The 16,571-nt window shown below is 35.5% G+C and overlaps 1 protein-coding gene across 7 annotated transcripts in view; it reads left to right on the forward strand.

Moving 5' to 3' along the window:
* The window catches only part of STK3 (serine/threonine kinase 3), a 352,806-nt gene that overhangs the window by 262,023 nt on the left and 74,212 nt on the right, over positions 1-16,571 (forward strand). For 4 of the 7 annotated variants that reach the window (XR_008477026.2, XM_078353476.1, XM_002759362.7 and 1 more), the window contains one exon: positions 12,882-13,057. Coding sequence is in view for 4 of the 7 variants with exons in the window: in XM_078353476.1 (XP_078209602.1) it covers positions 12,882-13,057 (176 nt within the window). In the remaining 3 variants the exon portion in view is untranslated. Of the gene's footprint in view, positions 1-10,376; positions 10,460-12,881; positions 13,058-16,571 lie in introns of all 7 variants that reach the window. The other 3 variants (XR_013528197.1, XR_013528198.1, XM_035277381.3) reach the window with 1 other exon arrangement.

Here is a 16,571-nt window from a genome sequence, read left to right on the forward strand (position 1 = left end):
GTGAAAACCATGTCGTATTAAGAATGGGTGGAGAGGCTGGGTGCAGTGGCTCATGCCTGTAATCCCAGCACGTTGGGAGGCCGAGGCAGGTGGATCACCTGAGGTCAGGAGTTCAAGACCAGCCTGGCCAACATGGTGAAACCCCACCTCTACTTAAAATACAAAAATAGCCAGGCTTGGTGGCATCCACCTGTAATCCCAGCTACCCAGGAGGCTGAGGCACGAGAATCACTGGAACCTGGGAGGCAGAGGCTACAATGAACCGAGATTGTGCCACTGTACACCAGCCTAAGCAACAGAGCAAGACTGTGTCTCTGAAAAATACAAAAAATGGGTAGAGAAATAACTAGTTATGTTTAGGTTGTATATTATTTATTTATATTAACCTTTCATAAATGTTTATCATTTCTTAAATACTGGGTTAAATAATATTTATTAAATATACATTTAAAAATGTCTTAGTCGTTTATGCCTAAAGTATTTAATGATTTTGAACATTTCAGAGTTTATTTTGGACAGCACATGTATGAAGTTTTACTTAATTAGCAAGAGAAAGTAAATGAAGTTCTGCCTTAGTTTTTTAGGAGTTACTCTGGAAACACATACTAGATATTTATTGCGGAGTTAGGAGAGTGGCGAAGGGAAGACTGACTATATTCCCTGGTTCATCCATTGTTCCTAGACAAAATCATTAAGTAAGAAGCAATTTGTTCTGAGCATCTACTTCCGTGTCATATTCTTTGCTTAGTAATATCTCTCAGTTCTCATATTCTTTCCTTCCTTCCTTTTTTCTCCCAAAATCTGTTTCGGAAAAGGACCAGATACACAGGAATAAAATGCCTAGTAATGTTTAACGTTCATGAAATACATTTTCCTGCAGAATCATACAGCCTTGAGCTAAAGGAGTAAATCACTAAGGATGGAATTTTAGATGGCAAGAAATAATTGGCAAGCGTAGGAGAGTGTGTAGGGGAATTACTTTCCCACTTCCCATTCTTTTATGAAAACCGTTGTATTACTCTTTAACTGAAGAGGTTAATGTTGCCCAGGATATGACAATAAAGGTGACAACAGTAAACTACAGGTCCCTCTTGCAGCTGGATGCAAATACCCATAGTATTTCTGGGCAACTAGAAGTCATTCATTTTTCTCTATAAAAGTACTAGGAATCCAGGCAAGGTGTGGCAGCAGTGGTTTGAGTTCCCTGTGGCACTGAACGTAGTCTACTCTTCTGTGTGCTCTTGGTTGGTGGCATGTTTAATGAGGTGTAACCCAGCTTAAACCTGTGAGTGTATGCACTTTGGTTGTAGGATACCTCTTTTATTAGCACAAAGCACACGCAAGCATGCAAATATTAGTCGTTCTTGTACAAATGAAAATCTCTTTCCTGGACAGGCCTTTGAAGAAAGTGTTTTCATAAATACACACAGTGACCATTACAGTATTCATTACTTGCACAAGAAATCCTTCCTTTTATTTAACTAAAATCTTTGGGCTTCAATTTTTCCATTTCATTCTATTCTGCCTTCATTGGAGATTGAAAACAGCTGGTCACTTTTTCTGTGCAAGAGCCCTTCATAAATACTTGGATACTTATTAAGTTCTTCCTCAGACTTTTCTTTTCTTGACTGAATAATTTCAGTCTCTGTAACTTTTGTGCAGGTATTGTTTTCTAAGCTTTTTAATCTCTTATGAATAGTCCATGGACCTTCTCCATGTTGTGTTTATCCCACTTTGTTTTACAATACAGTATGATGAACTTAAGAAAAAACTGATACCAGTATTGTCTGTGTTAACATCCGGGTTTTTTATATGTATTCACTATACTCTTGGCAACAAATTAAAGGACACATTTTCAAGGTCATTAATGAGGTGGAACCACCCACATCTTAAAATATTTTTAGAAGAACAAGTTAGGTAATCTTCATAAATCTCTTTGATGTTGACACATACGCTGCTTAAGTTATGATTAATTGTTATTTTATTCTCTATACTTGAGTATCTTTGTTGTAATCATGCTAAGAACTTAAAAATTAAATGAATTATTTTGTTAAAGTATTTTTTAAAATTATTTAAATTTGTATGAGGATTTTTTACTTGTTTAGAAATGTGCAAATTAGGAAAGTTAATGAATAGTTGTGGTGGACTGGCATATTCTCTAAGGTATTATATTTCTCACAATTTAGTTTACTTGTAAATATTTTGCGGATGCATGGAGATGAAAAGCGACCTTTTTCTTTAAAATTTCTTATCCACAAAGAGAATGATTGATAGTTACTTTATTCTTTGTTGCTAATAAGTTTTTAGTTCCACAAGCAACTAGTTGAAGGACTTAGGACCAAAATTGAGGCACAAGGTAATTCTGAACATTAAAATTATTGTTAAAATAAAATGTTTTTGTAAGCTGGGGTCAGAATTCAGCTGCAGCTGGAGAAATTGATGTCAGTTTTATGTGATTATTCTTTCTGTGCTTAAAAAAGTATTTGCCATAGCAACTACATCGCATGTGACAGTGGTTACTATCTTGAGGTTTCCTGCTTTATTTTCTCATTGAAGAGCCTAGTATTTTTTTAAATAAATTGTAAGTCAGAAACATCATCTCCTCTGTCCCACTTCCGTGAACATGTGTCTCCCTGGAGACTTCATTGCACATTGTGGCATGTGTTTCATATTGTGTAGTTAAACATTACTGGGTAATTGCAGCTGCCCCCTCCCATTAACTTTTAAAACAAATCTAACCTGTTTTCCTCTTTAAAATTTTTTAAAATTGTTTTTTAATCTTTTTTTATTTATGACAAAGATATACTCTAAATGTTAATACTGGTTTTAAATTAAACAATGGAAAATATTTAGAAGTATAAGCACATACATTTGAATAAAAAATTAAGTGTAAACATATCTTGGTTAATAGTATCTTGATGTAAAATCATCCAAAAAGAAAAATCTAACAGAATAGACTTCTTCTTTTATTTAAAATGCTTTTTAAACTTTTGTTAACTTTCTGTAAATGTGTTTATTTTTATCTTAGGAATGGGTTATTTTTAAAATTTTTGAGTAAGGAAGCCAAAAGGCATTTTGCCATAGGTTTTTTCAGGTCAGCCTGTGAAAAAATCCTTAAAATTATGATGTATCTGAAATGTAGTGATAGTTAAACTAGTCTATGTAATAGTGGATTTCAAGTTTGAAATTGGGTTGTTTCTGCAGTAAAACTGAAGATTGCTGCTCCTTCTGCTTCTCCCTGCATCCTCCATTTGGGAATAGAAATGTATTTGTTAAGGATGGAATTTAACTGTGTGTACCAATAATCCCAAATAACAGTGGTTTAAACAAAGTAAGATTAATTTCTTTTCTCATTTTACAAGAAACCCAGAAGCAGAGTATCTGGCACTGGTGGAGCAAGTTCATGATATTATTCGAAATTCTTTCTGTGACACCATCTTTAGGGTATTATGCTTGTTCTCCTGCCTGCAGAATAAATGCAGGATCTCTAGCCATCAAGTCTTCATTCCAGGCAGTGGAAAAGAACAAAAAACAGAAAGGTTGGTGCCTATTTTAAGAAAACAGAGCTTACCTAGAAACCCTGATTTTTTTTTAAGAGACAGGGTATCATTCTGTCATTTAGGCTGGAGTACAGTGGTGTGATCATAGCTCATAGCTTATTGCAGCTTCAAACTCCTGGCCTCAAGCAGTCCTCCTGCCTCAGCCTCCCAAAGTGCTGGGATTAGAAGAGTGAGCCACCACCATACCTGTCCTAAACCCTTATTTTTATGTGTCATTAGCCAGAATTGTATTACATGGCCACTTTTTCCCACAAGAGAGATACTTTCTTACCCCTAATAAGGAAGCTAGGGATTATAGATATTAGGGAGGCAAATTTTCCCTTTGAGACACTATGACATTAGTGGTGGCTCATATGACTTGAGTTAGAAGCTCCTGACTGGGATGTTGTCAGGAGCACGCACAAGACTTCTGGGGTTGGAAGAGCAGATTCCTGCAATGAAATTTTCTTTGTTTGTTTAATCAACACCAAGGAGTAGTCTGCTTCTTGCTTTTCTGTTGCCACCACTTCTCCCTCATCAAACTGTTGCTTCTCTGACTCATTGCAGAAAAGAACAGTCTTTCCTTCAGCCTTTTTCTTATTCTCCTCATCTCTAAAGGAAATGCCTGCTCAGCCCATCTTTTTGTTGTGAAGGTTTTTATAGAAGATTAAAATTTCCCCCACTTTATTCTTTGTAGTGAAAAAAGTAACTTCAGAGATTTTATTTTTCTCCTTCTCCTTCCCAGTGTATGCTGCTGCTCTTAATATGTAGGTCATATTAGAATAGGCATTCTATAAATGTTAGTTTCTGGTAGGAAAAGGTTAGTTTTTAATTTACTCCAATAACACTTTGGGTGAATTTTCTCAGCTACAGAGGTCTGAAGTAAGAGTCAGTGATATACCAAGAGAACTGTGACTGTTTATTACAGAGTTTGTAAAGATTCTAGGATGAAGAGTTCCTTACCTCCTAGTTAAGAAGAAAACCATAACTAGAGCCTCAGCAGTGAAGCCAGTGCTGGATGAAAAACAGATAATGAAAGCAATGTGGTCCTGGCTTGGTGTGGAGAGAGGAAGATGATTTGGGAAGGAACATAGGTCTCAGAGTGCTGTTGTCTTCAGTGGATTAGTAGTGCTATAATGTGTGCTTTTTGTAGTTTCTGTTGTTTTTGTTTTGTTCTTACCAGAATACCTACAAATACTAAATTTAGTTTTTAAAGAATGCTAGTTAAAAATATGCTTCAGTGAAACCTTTCTATTCATTATCAGATGCAGTTGATGATGGTGGTTCTTTTTTTTACTTATATAGCAGTTAGTTTCTAAAGAAACCATTTTCCTCTCCTGCCTGATTCTGACTTTCCCTGACAAACATTGATAACCCTTATTATACTAAATGTTAAAGTTTTCAGATGTATTTGTGTGTGACACATTTGCAACTTCTTGATGAAAACAGAACAATTAAATCTATAATTAAATACAATTATTAAACATATAATTGTATTACAGAATTAATCTTCCCTTTAAAAAGAAAAAGAAACAAAAAGAATATTGAGCAAAGGATTTCTTTGAGAGATTATCCCCCTTCTCCCAGCTTTATGGTTTGAGTTACTCAATTAGTTTATAAAAAATATATGTAAGTTGAGCTATACTTGCAATTTTTTTAAACTTATAAAATAGGACAGAAATGGAGAATTACAAGTTAAATTTCTAGACTCTATTTTGGTATAAGAGGTTACCATAGGAACCAATTTTCAATTCTGAATATAGAGAAATGTCTCGTAATGATGAAGCCTAGAGACAAATCAAAGGTACTAAAAATCTGCTGAAAATATTAATGGAATGTATGTGTCCTATCTAAATGTCAGTAATGTAACCCATCAAATTAACCAATTTCTATTTTTGTTGTTGATTTCAGGGAACAGAGTTGAAATTGAACACTATAAGCACCAAACCTTATTTTTTTAGCATAATTGATCATTGAAATATTATACCTTCTCTTCTATATATTTTGTTGATTTTTAACATACCTGTAAAATGTATTATGACAGGAAATCTAAAGACAGCCTTGGCCATGATCTTGATGAACTGTCCCTAAGGAGTTTCTTTTTCATGAGCTTTGAATGTGGGATGTGAGAGTGTTCTAAGTTCTAAAAGTTTACCACAAATATTGGTGTTTTATACTATCTGAAACTTGATAGAACGTCTTAATATCTTTTCAGTGGGTTCCATTTGGGTTCCAGATGTCTTGTCACATTTATTTTCTAGCCATCTAAATCTGGAACAGCTGTAATTAGAGCCCTGGTCTTTAGATAAACAGTTGTGTTGAGAGTCTCTTTCTATTTTTCCACTAATACATGCATATTCTGAAAATCAGATTCTTTCTGACTCTACTGGGATAGATCATTCTGTTATTACTTTTGCACCAACCTAATAATAATTGTAGTGGTCACAATACTTTCTCAAATTCGTTATCAGCAGTGCACCAATGCCAGTAATGAAATACGTATAGCTTCTACTAATTCAAAAGTAATGACAAAAAACCATGTAACATAGGTCCTCCTGTTGTTATTTATAGATGTTGAACATCTGTGTAGACAGTCAAAAACACATATTGATAGATTTGTCTGTGAAATTATTTAGGTAAAGAATTTGGAATTCTGCATTACGGAACCTATAATTTAATGAAAAGTAAAGATAGAAACATATTTTCAATTCTGTGGTCAAAGTGGGAGGCCAAAGTGAGAGGGACAAGTGGGAGGATCACTTGAGTCCAAAAATTCAGAACCATCCTAGGTAGCATCTAGGTAGTAAGACCTCATCTCTACAAGAATTAAACAAAAATGGGAGTGTGGTGGTGCATGCCTATAGTCCTAGCTACTTGGGAGGCTGAGGTGGGAGGCTGGTTTGAGCTGGGAGGTCAAGCCTTCAGTGGGCTCAGATCATGCCAGTGCATTCCAGCCTGGGCAACAGAGGGAGAGACCCTGTCAATCAGTCAAATCAGTCAGTCCATCCACACATCCATCCACCCATCCATCTATCCATCAACCCATCTGTACATACTTACATACTCATTGGGTAAAAATAAAAATTACTTTTACCAATAATTACATTATTCATGTTTACATTGTATCATAATCATTTATTTAATCAGAGATTAGGCTCAATCATCAAAACACCCATTAGAAAATGAAAAAGGCCTCTGGATAGATATTAAAAACTAAGATTACTTGCAAATAAAGATCCGCACACAGAGAAAAACTTAGTCATTTTTGAAAGAATAAATAACACAAAACCACATAATTAGCAGGATTGCTAAGAGATAGTTCTGTACTCATGTTCATAGGAGCATTATTCAACAAAAGTGGAAAAAACCCAAGTGTTCATTGACAGACGAGTGGATAAGCAAAATGTAATATATATATAGAATTGAATGTTATTTATCCTTGAAAAGGAAGGACATTCTGATACATGCCAGAACATGAATGAACCTTGAGGTCATTATCTTAAGTGAAATAAGCCAGTCATAAAAAACAAACACTTTAATGGATTCCACTTATATGAAGTATCTAGAGTAGTAAGACTCATAACAACAGAAAGTAAAATGGTGGTTGCTAGAAGTGGGAGAAATGGCAGGTTATTTAATGGGTATAAGAGTCTCCACTTTGCAAGAGGAAAGTTCTGGAGATTGGTCATACAGTACTTTATGCTACTGAACTGCACATTCAAAAATGGTTAAGATGATAATTTAAAAATTTTTATTGTAGTAAAATACATATAACTTAAAATTCATGTTAACCATTTTTAAACATAAGCATACTTCATTATTGTGATTTGCTTTTTTGTGCTTCACAAACATTGTGTTTTTTACAGATTGAAAATTTATAGTAACTTGTATCAAGCAAGTCTATTGGAGCTATTTTTCCAATGTTATGTGCTCACTTTGTGTTTCTGTGCCACAGTTTGGTACCAGTTTGGTACTTTTCACAATATTTCAAACCTTTTCATCATTCTTATATCTGTTACAGTGATCTATAATCAGTGGTCTTTGGTGTTACTATTGTAAGTGTTTTGGGGCACCACAGACTGTGCCCATATAAGATGGCCAATTTAATTGATAAATGCAGTAAGTATGTGTTCTGACTGCCCTACCAGCAGTCATTACCCTGTCTCTCTCCCTCTCCTCAGGCCTCCCTGTTCTCTGAGACATCACAATATTGAAATTAGGCCCATTGGTAACCCTACAATGGCCTCTAAGTGTTAAAGTGAAAGGAAGAGTCACACATCTTTTACTTTAAATCAATAGCTAGAAATGATTAAACTTAGTGAGGAAGGCATATTGAAAGCTGAAACTGGGTGAAAGCTAGGCCTCTTGCACTGAACAGCCAAGTTGTGAATATAAAGAAAAAGTTTTTAAAGGAAATTAAAAGTTACGCTCCAGTGAACACGTAAATGATAAAAAAGTGAAACAGCCTTTCCCTTTCTGATGTGGAGAAAGTTTGTGTGGTATGGGTAGAAGATTAAATCAGCCACAGTATTTCCTTAAGCCAAAGTCTAATCCAGAGCACGGCTCTGACTCTCTTCAATTCTGTAAAGGCTGAAAGAGGTGAGGAAGCTGCAGAAGAAAAGTTTGAAGCTAGCATAGGTTGGTTCATGATGTTTGAGGAAAGAAGCTCTCTCCATACCATAAAAGTACAAGGTGAAGCAGCAAGTACTGATGGAGAAGCTGCAGCAAGTTGTCCAGAAGATGTAGCTAAGATAATTGATGACAGTGGCTGCACTAAACAGAATTTCAATACAGAAGAAACCGTTTTCTATTGGAAGATGTCATCTAAGGCTTTCCTAGCTACAGAGGAGAAGTCAATGCTTGGCTTCAGAGTTTTAAAGGACAGGCTGGTGGTGGTGACTAAGTTGAAGCCAGTGCTCATTTACCATTTTGAAAATCCTAGGGCCCTTAAAATTATGCTAATTCTACTCTGCCTGTGCTCTATAAGTGGAACAATGAAACCTGGATGGCAGCACATTTGTTTACACCATGGTTTGCTGAATATTTTAAGTCCACTGTTGAGACCTGCTGCTGAGAAAAAAAGATTCTCTTTAGACTGTTATTGTGCATTGACAGTGCACCTGGTCACCCAAGGGCTCTGATGGAAATGTACAAGGAGATTAATGTTGTTTTCATGCCTGCTAACACAGCATCCATTTTGTAGCCCATAGATCCAGGAGTATTTTAGACTTTCAAGTCTTATTATTAAGAAATACATTTTATAAGGCAATATCTGCCATAAATAGTGATTGCTCTGATGGATGTGGGCCAAGTAAATTGAAAACCTTCTGGAAAGGATTCACCATTCTTAATGTTATTAATAACATTGGTGATTCATAGGAAGAGGTTAAAAAAAAGTCAGCATTAACAGGAGTTTGGAAGTCCATTCCAACCCTCATGGATGACTTTGAGGGATTAAAGACTTCAGTGGAGGCAGTAACTGCAAGTATGGTGGAAATAGTAAAAGAATTAGACTTGGAAGTGCAGCCAGAAGATGTGACTGAATTGCTGCAATCTCATGATTAAACTCGAACAGAAGAAGAGTTGCTTCTTATGGATGAGCAAAGAAAATGGTTTCTTGAGACGGAATCTATTCCTTTTGAAGATGCTGTGAACATTGTTGAAATAGAATTTTCCATAAACTTAGTTGATAAAGCAGTGGCAGAGTTTGAGAGGATTGACTCCAATTTTGAGAGACACTGCTGCAGGTAAAATGTTATGAAACAGCATCCTATGCTACAGAGAAATCTTTCATGAAAGGAAGAGTTAACTGATACAGCAGACTTCACCGGGGTGTTGAGAAATCATCCCAACCTGGACTTCTAAGCAGCACACGTGCCTCTCTGCACACTCAGTATTCTCCAGCATTTTCCTGCTGACACTCCAGTCAAATCTTAGCTCTTTATCTGTTGCCTTGGTCCTTTTTTTGTTGAGGGTGTACCAGTGCCAGGCTTCTCTAGTCAGCCATCTTTCTGATGTCAGTCCTTAAAATAACTTTTAGAAAACCAAATACTGCATGTTCTCACTTATAAGTGGGAGCTAAATGATGAGAACACATGGACATACAAAGGGGAACACACACTTGGGCTTTTCAGAGAGTGGAGAGTGGGAGGAGGGAGAGGATCAGGAAAAACAAATGGGCACCAGGCTTAATACCTGGGTGATAAAATAATCTGTACAACAGACCCCCCACGACACAAGTTTACTTATGTAACAAACCTGCACATGTACCCCTGAACTAAAAAGTTAAAATTTTTTTTAAGACAATTGACATTGTGAAAGAAAAAAGAAAAAAAAAAAACCCATAACTTTTATGTGTACTGGGAAACCAAAATAGTTATGTGGCTTACATTATTGTGATATTCCTGTTATTGCAGTGGTCTGGAACCAAACCTGTAATAACTGCAAAATATGCCTGTATCCAGTTTAGTGGTCTTAATCTTAAACACTTTCAAAGTGTTGTGCAGCCGTAACTCTTTTCAATAACTCAATTTCCATAACTCTTTTCATCTTGTAAAACTCAATCACTGTACCCATTAAACAGTGACTCCCCATTTTTTCACTCCCCTTAGTCTCTAGCAACCACCATTCTGTTTTCTGTGTCTGTGATTTTGACTTCTCTAAGTGCCTGACATAAGTGGAATCATGCTGTATTTTGTTCTTTTGTTACTAGGTTATTTCATATAGCATAATGTCCTCAAGGTTCATCCATGTTGTAGCATGTGTCAGAATTTCCTTCCTCACATTTTGCTTATCTATTCATCTGCTAATGGAACTTTGTTTACTTCCATGTTTTAGCTTTTATGAATGATGCTCCAATAGACATGGGTGTACAGATATCTTTTCAAGACCCTGCTTTCAATTCGGGTATATATCCAGAAGTAAGATGGTAAATTTTATCTTATAAAAAACTCTTTTAAAACACATAATCAAGGTGAAGTCAATAAAACCTTTGTTTTGATGTGGAAAATCATTTTATCTTAAGGCAATGAGACAGATTTTTTTGAAATGAATGAGTAATAATACCATTACCACTCTCTCATATTCTTACCTAAGGGATCTCACCTAGGCTTCCAGTCTGTCAAATAATACACATAGAGATCCAAAAGTAGGAAGAAAGGAAAAAGAGATAGGATGCTTACCTGACAGTTCTCTCTCCTTCACCCCACTATTTTGGTTTTTGAAGTTTGTTTAAAATTCCAGACTCTCTGGTTTGCCACATAAAGTAGGCAAGCAAAGTTAGATATGGAAGTTAGATTTACCTCATGTTTCCAAGGAGTAAAACTAAGTCTTAGCATGCATTCTTTTGACCACAATGACCTTACAGCTCATCTCAGGTAACAGTGTTACTTAGTTGTCATAGTAGTAACTGTAGTTTTAAACTGCAACCTCCATTTATTACAAATTTAATCTAGATTGGCCAGATGACTGTTATGAATATTATCTCTCTTTTTAGAGGAACAGTGAGACTAGAATGTCTCCATGGGCAAGTAAACAAGTTGGTGATGAGTCTGAAACATATATTCTATGAAAGGAACTGGGGATATTTCATATTAAAAACAGCCAAGACAGGAGCCATTATCTCTGTCTTCAGATATTTGAGGGACACTTATATGAAAGAAGAATTTATTTAGAACATGAGTATACAATTACAGAGGGAAAGATTTCAATTTCACATTTAAAAAATACTTTTTGTAACTTGCAGTTGCCCTGCAGGCTCCCTTGTGGGGAGGTATACTCCCCCAAAAGAATTTTTTTAAGAAAGTAGCTTACTGACTGACCAACAAGGAGAAACCCTTTCTCTACCAAAAATACAAAATTAGCCAAGCGTGGTGGTACATGCCTGTAATCCAAGCTGCTCGGGAGGCTGAGGCAGGAGAATCGTTTGAACCCGGAAGGTAGAAGTTGCAGTGAGCCAAGATCGTGCCATTGCACTCCAGCCTAAGCAACCAAGAGCAAAACTCTGTCTCAGAAGAAAGGAAAAAAAGTAGCTTACTTTCTATCTGGAGAATTATACAGGAAATGCCTTCTTGGTGGTCTCTGGGACATTTATTTGGAGCTCTAGGACTTTTACTCAATCCCCAAAGTAATAAAGTTGAGAATTAACTCGGACTCCTCCCTTCTCGCCACAGCAAACTGATTATTAGTTCTTTTTAATTCTACTTCTCAATACAGTTGTTTAACTATAACCCCGTTTCTCTGTTTATCATTGCAACTGTCTTAGTTTAGCTTCTAATCATTTCTTGCTTAGGCCATTGAAGTAGCCTCCAAATTAGTCTCCTTGCTTCTACTCTCATGGTTTTGATTTTAATTTCCATATGGTCAACATAGTGACCTTTCTCAATACAAACCAAAACATGTCATTCTGCTCAGAATCTTTCAGTGGCTCCTCATTTTTGATACTGAATGACTAAAGTGGGGAATAAATATTTGGAATAACTACATTTTTAATCTGGCTGTTAAGAGGAAGCAGTCAGATAGATGTAAGAGGAAGCTAGGTAAGTCCTTATTTATTTTTTAATCTTGAAAAATTTTATATATTTCATATATATATATGATATACATTTCATATATATATTTAAAATTGTATATATATAGTTTAAATTTGGACAGGGTCTTGCTCTGTTGCTCAGGCTGGAGTTCAGTGGCACAATCATGGCTCACTGCAGCCTTCACCTCCCGGGCTCAAGTGATCCTCCCACCTCAGCCTCTGAAGTAGCTAGGACTACAGATGTGTGCCACCACACCTGGCTAATTTTTTGTATTTTTATAGAGAGAGTCTCACTGTGTTGCTCAGGCTGGTTTTGAACTCCTGGCCTCAAGCACCCCTTCCACTTTAGCCTCCTAAAGTTCTGAGGTTACAGGCTCTGAGCCACCATGCCTAGCCAAGTCCTCAATTTCTTACAGCTGAAAATGTATGACAACAATAACAACACGGGCTTAAATGTAAAGAAAAAAACCCACCAAAAACACTTGGGTGTTTAAAATTAACTTTGAGAAATTTGAAATACAGCTGAAATGATTTTTAATGAAATTATGATAATGATTCAACTAATATTCTAAATTTTTCTACAATCTGAACATTCCAGACCTTTGCCTAATCATCTGCTTAATTTTTATTTGGTCTGGATATTTTTAAAATCTTATTTTATTTCGCTTTGTTCTTTATGAAATTAATTATGTTGGCCTTGAATCTGACCAGTGCAAATTTCTTATATGGCTTTATAAAAAAATCGTACTTCAGTGAAAATAATTCCATAAATGTAAGAACTTATACCTTCCTGTGCTCTTTGTTTACCTAAGGAAATGCAACCTCACCACAGGTACAAAGACCATCTTTCATGGACTACTTTGATAAGCAAGACTTCAAGAATAAGAGTCACGAAAACTGTAACCAGAACATGCACGAACCCTTCCCGATGTCCAAAAACGTTTTTCCTGATAACTGGAAAGTCCCTCAAGATGGAGACTTTGACTTTGTAAGTACATTTTAATTCTTCCATTTATGTTTTCCCCTTCTGTATTTTATCATCAAATTGAGAAGCATAGTTCATATGTGTAGGAACCATGTGTATGTGTATACAATTGTAGGCCATATATTAATATTCTTTATACAGCCATATACGTGGATAGAGGAATTGTGAAATTGGAGCTTGCTTATAGAAATGTACTTGCAAAGAAACAATTTTTCATAGTTAAATCATAGCTCAAATTTCAACAAATATTCAAGACTCTTTAAAATGACAACTTTTCAAAAGATGTTTTCATTAATGCAAGTATGAGATACTTCTGAGAGTCAGTAAACCAAAATTACCAAAATTATTGATGCTAAGGTATTTATGATATATAGCTTGAGAATTTGCTTCAACTTTGAAAGTATGTGAGTTAGTTGCTATTTGAGTAATTGTTAATTCCACTTGGTTTTTCAGAAATAATAGTCATATTCTGTACCTAGGTAGCATATAAACCTCAGCATAAAACTGCCTTATCACTTATTTTGTTACATCTTCTCTTTATTTCTTCTACCCTGGTTCTTCTTACTTGTTTGAAAGAATGCATAAAATACAGATAAGCTGTTATAAAGTAGCTATTTCCAGAGCTTGAGGGAATAAATTCTCAAAACGAGTTATTTAATGGAGTGAAAATATTAAGGAGTTATTTTTTACTTTAGCACATTTTAAATAATAGTGTTACTTTTGTATATTGTTCTGGAAGATTTTTTTCCTCAAACGAAATAACTTCATTATCTTTTATAGTTTTATTTATTGATAAATATATGTATAAGTAAATATAATTTTAGATATATGCAAATATATACTTTTTAATTTAGGAATGTTTAAGTAATGTTAAGCCATTTTGCTTGAACAACATGACTCTAAATTCTTTGAGATGATAAATATTTAAAGTACCTTTTCCCTCAGTATTATGATTTTTAAAATAATCAGATTATTATCTATCCCCAATAAATTTAGTACTAATTGCCAGCAAATATTAGCAGTGTAATTCACAGGTTAGCCTGCAAACATCATTGTAATCTCTACTTTATATTTTTTCAATATCATAGTAATCAATTAGAAAAATAAAATCAATTTCTCTTTAGTTCTAATAAGATTTTATTTTAAGCTATCTACTTTTTAAAAAATTATAAATTATTTAGAATGCTGACATTTAAGCTTTAAATTATTCATGAATGTAATGAATAATGTAGAGTGTAGCCTCAAAGAGTTCTATCTTGTCAGTTGGAATAAATCTTTTTTTTGGCATAAATTTAAGGGTACAAGTGCAGTTTTTAAAATTTACATGGATATATTGCATCATGGTGAAGTCTGGGCTTTTAGTGTAACCATTACCCAAATAATCTGCATTGTACCCGTTAGGTAATTTCTCATCCCTCACTCCCTTCTTTCCTTTTCACTCTTTCAAGTTTCTGTTGTCTATTATTCCACACTCTGCATCCATGCATACACATTATTTAGCTCCTATTTATAAATGAGAACATTCAGTGTTTGACTTTGCTGTTTCTGAGTTGTTTCACTTAAGATAATGGCCTCCAGTTCCATCCATGTTGTTATGGCTGAATAGCATGGAATACATCTTAATGGGCTCTGAGAAGCTGTTTGAAATGAGCTACAAAGTAATGAATAAATTATCATGGTTATGAAATGGCAAAAGAAAATAATTTAATTTTGCTTCAGTTAATCTTTCTACACCCCAAAACTTAATGGATTAAAATAACAACAATTTTGTGGGTTGATAGTTTGTCTAGGTTCATCTAAGTGGTTCTGCTGCTGGGCTCACCTGGGGATTCTTAAGTGACTGAAGTCATCTGCTAGCTGGGGCTGAACAGTTTCTCTAAAATTACAACAAATGTGTTGGCAATTGTGCTGACTATTGGCTAGGTCATATGATCTCATCAGGCAAGCCGGGGGTTTTATATGGCGGTAGTAGCCTTTGAAGAGGAAGAGAACAAGGTTGTAAGGCCTCTTGATGTCACCTTAGAATCTGCACAGTGTCCATTGACAATAGCATCCAAAAGAATGATATACTTAGGAATACTCAGGATACTTTACCTACTTTTAATCAAGTAGGTAAAAGACTTCTACACAGAAAACTGCAAAAATGTGGGTGAAAGAAATTAGACATTGATACATGAAAAGACTTTTCATATTTATAGATTATAAGATTTTTTTATTGTACGTTAGGTTCTGGGGTACATGTCCCCATCAAGCAGAATTGTTGCATAGGTACATAGATGACAAGGTGGTTTGCTGCCTTCATCCCCGCATAACCTATATCTGGTATTTCTCCCCACATTATCCCTCCCCACCCCGCCCTGAACTGACCACAGTGTGGTGATGCTCCCCACCCTGTGTCCACGTGTTCTAATTGTTCAACACTCACCTATAAGTGAGAACATGCAGTGTTTGGTTTTCTGTTCTTGTGTCAGTTTGCTGAGAATGATGGTTTCCAGATTCATCCATATCCCTATGAAGGACACGAACTCATCGTTTTTGATGGCTGCGTAGTTTTCCATGCTGTATATGTGCCACATTTTCTTTATCCAGTCTATCAATGATGGACATTTCGGTCGGTTCCAAGTCTTTGCTATTGAAAACAGTGCTGCAGTGAAGATACGTGTGCATGTGTCTTTATAATAGAACAATTTATAATTCTTTGGGTAATGGGATTGCTGTGTCAAATGGTATTTCTGTTTCTAGGTCTTTGAGGAATTGCCACACTGTCTTCCACAATGGTTGAACTAATTTACACTCCCACCAACAGTGTAAAAGCTTTCCTATTTCTCCACATCCTCTCCAGTATCTGTTGTCTCCAGATTTTTTAATGATCACCATTCTAACTGGCGTGAGATGGTATCTCAATGTGGTTTTGATTTGCGAGCATTTTTTCATATGCTTGTTGGCCTCATAGATGTCTTCTTTTGTAAAGTGTCTGTTCATATCCTTTGCCCACTTCTGAATGGGTTTGTTTTTTTCTTGTAAATCTGTTTTAGTTATTTGTAGATTCTGGATATTAGCCCTTTGTCAGATGGGTAGATTGTAAAAATTTTCTCTTGGTTGCCAGTTCACTCTAATATTGTTTCTTTTGCTGTGCAGAAGCTCTGGAGTTTAATTACATCCCATTTGTCTATTTTGGCTTTTGTTGTCATTGCTTTTGGTGTTTTAACCATGAAGTCCTTGCCTATGTCTATGTCCTGAATGGTTTTGCCTAGGTTTTCTTCTAGGGTTTTTATGGTGTTAGGCCTTATGTTTTTAGATCTTTAATCCATCTGGAGTTAATTTTAGTGTAAGGTGTCAGGAAGGGGTCCAGTTTCTGCTTTCTGCACATGGCTAGCCAGTTTTCCCAACACCATTTATTAAACAGGAAATCCTTTCCCCATTGCTTGTTTTTCTCAGGTTTGTCAAAGATCAGATGACTGTAGATGTGTGGTGTTGCTTCTGAGACCTCTGTTTTGTTCCATTGGTCTATGTCTCT

Source organism: Callithrix jacchus, chromosome 16 (assembly GCF_049354715.1).
Source record: "Callithrix jacchus isolate 240 chromosome 16, calJac240_pri, whole genome shotgun sequence".
Classification (NCBI taxonomy): Eukaryota; Metazoa; Chordata; class Mammalia; order Primates; family Cebidae; genus Callithrix; species Callithrix jacchus.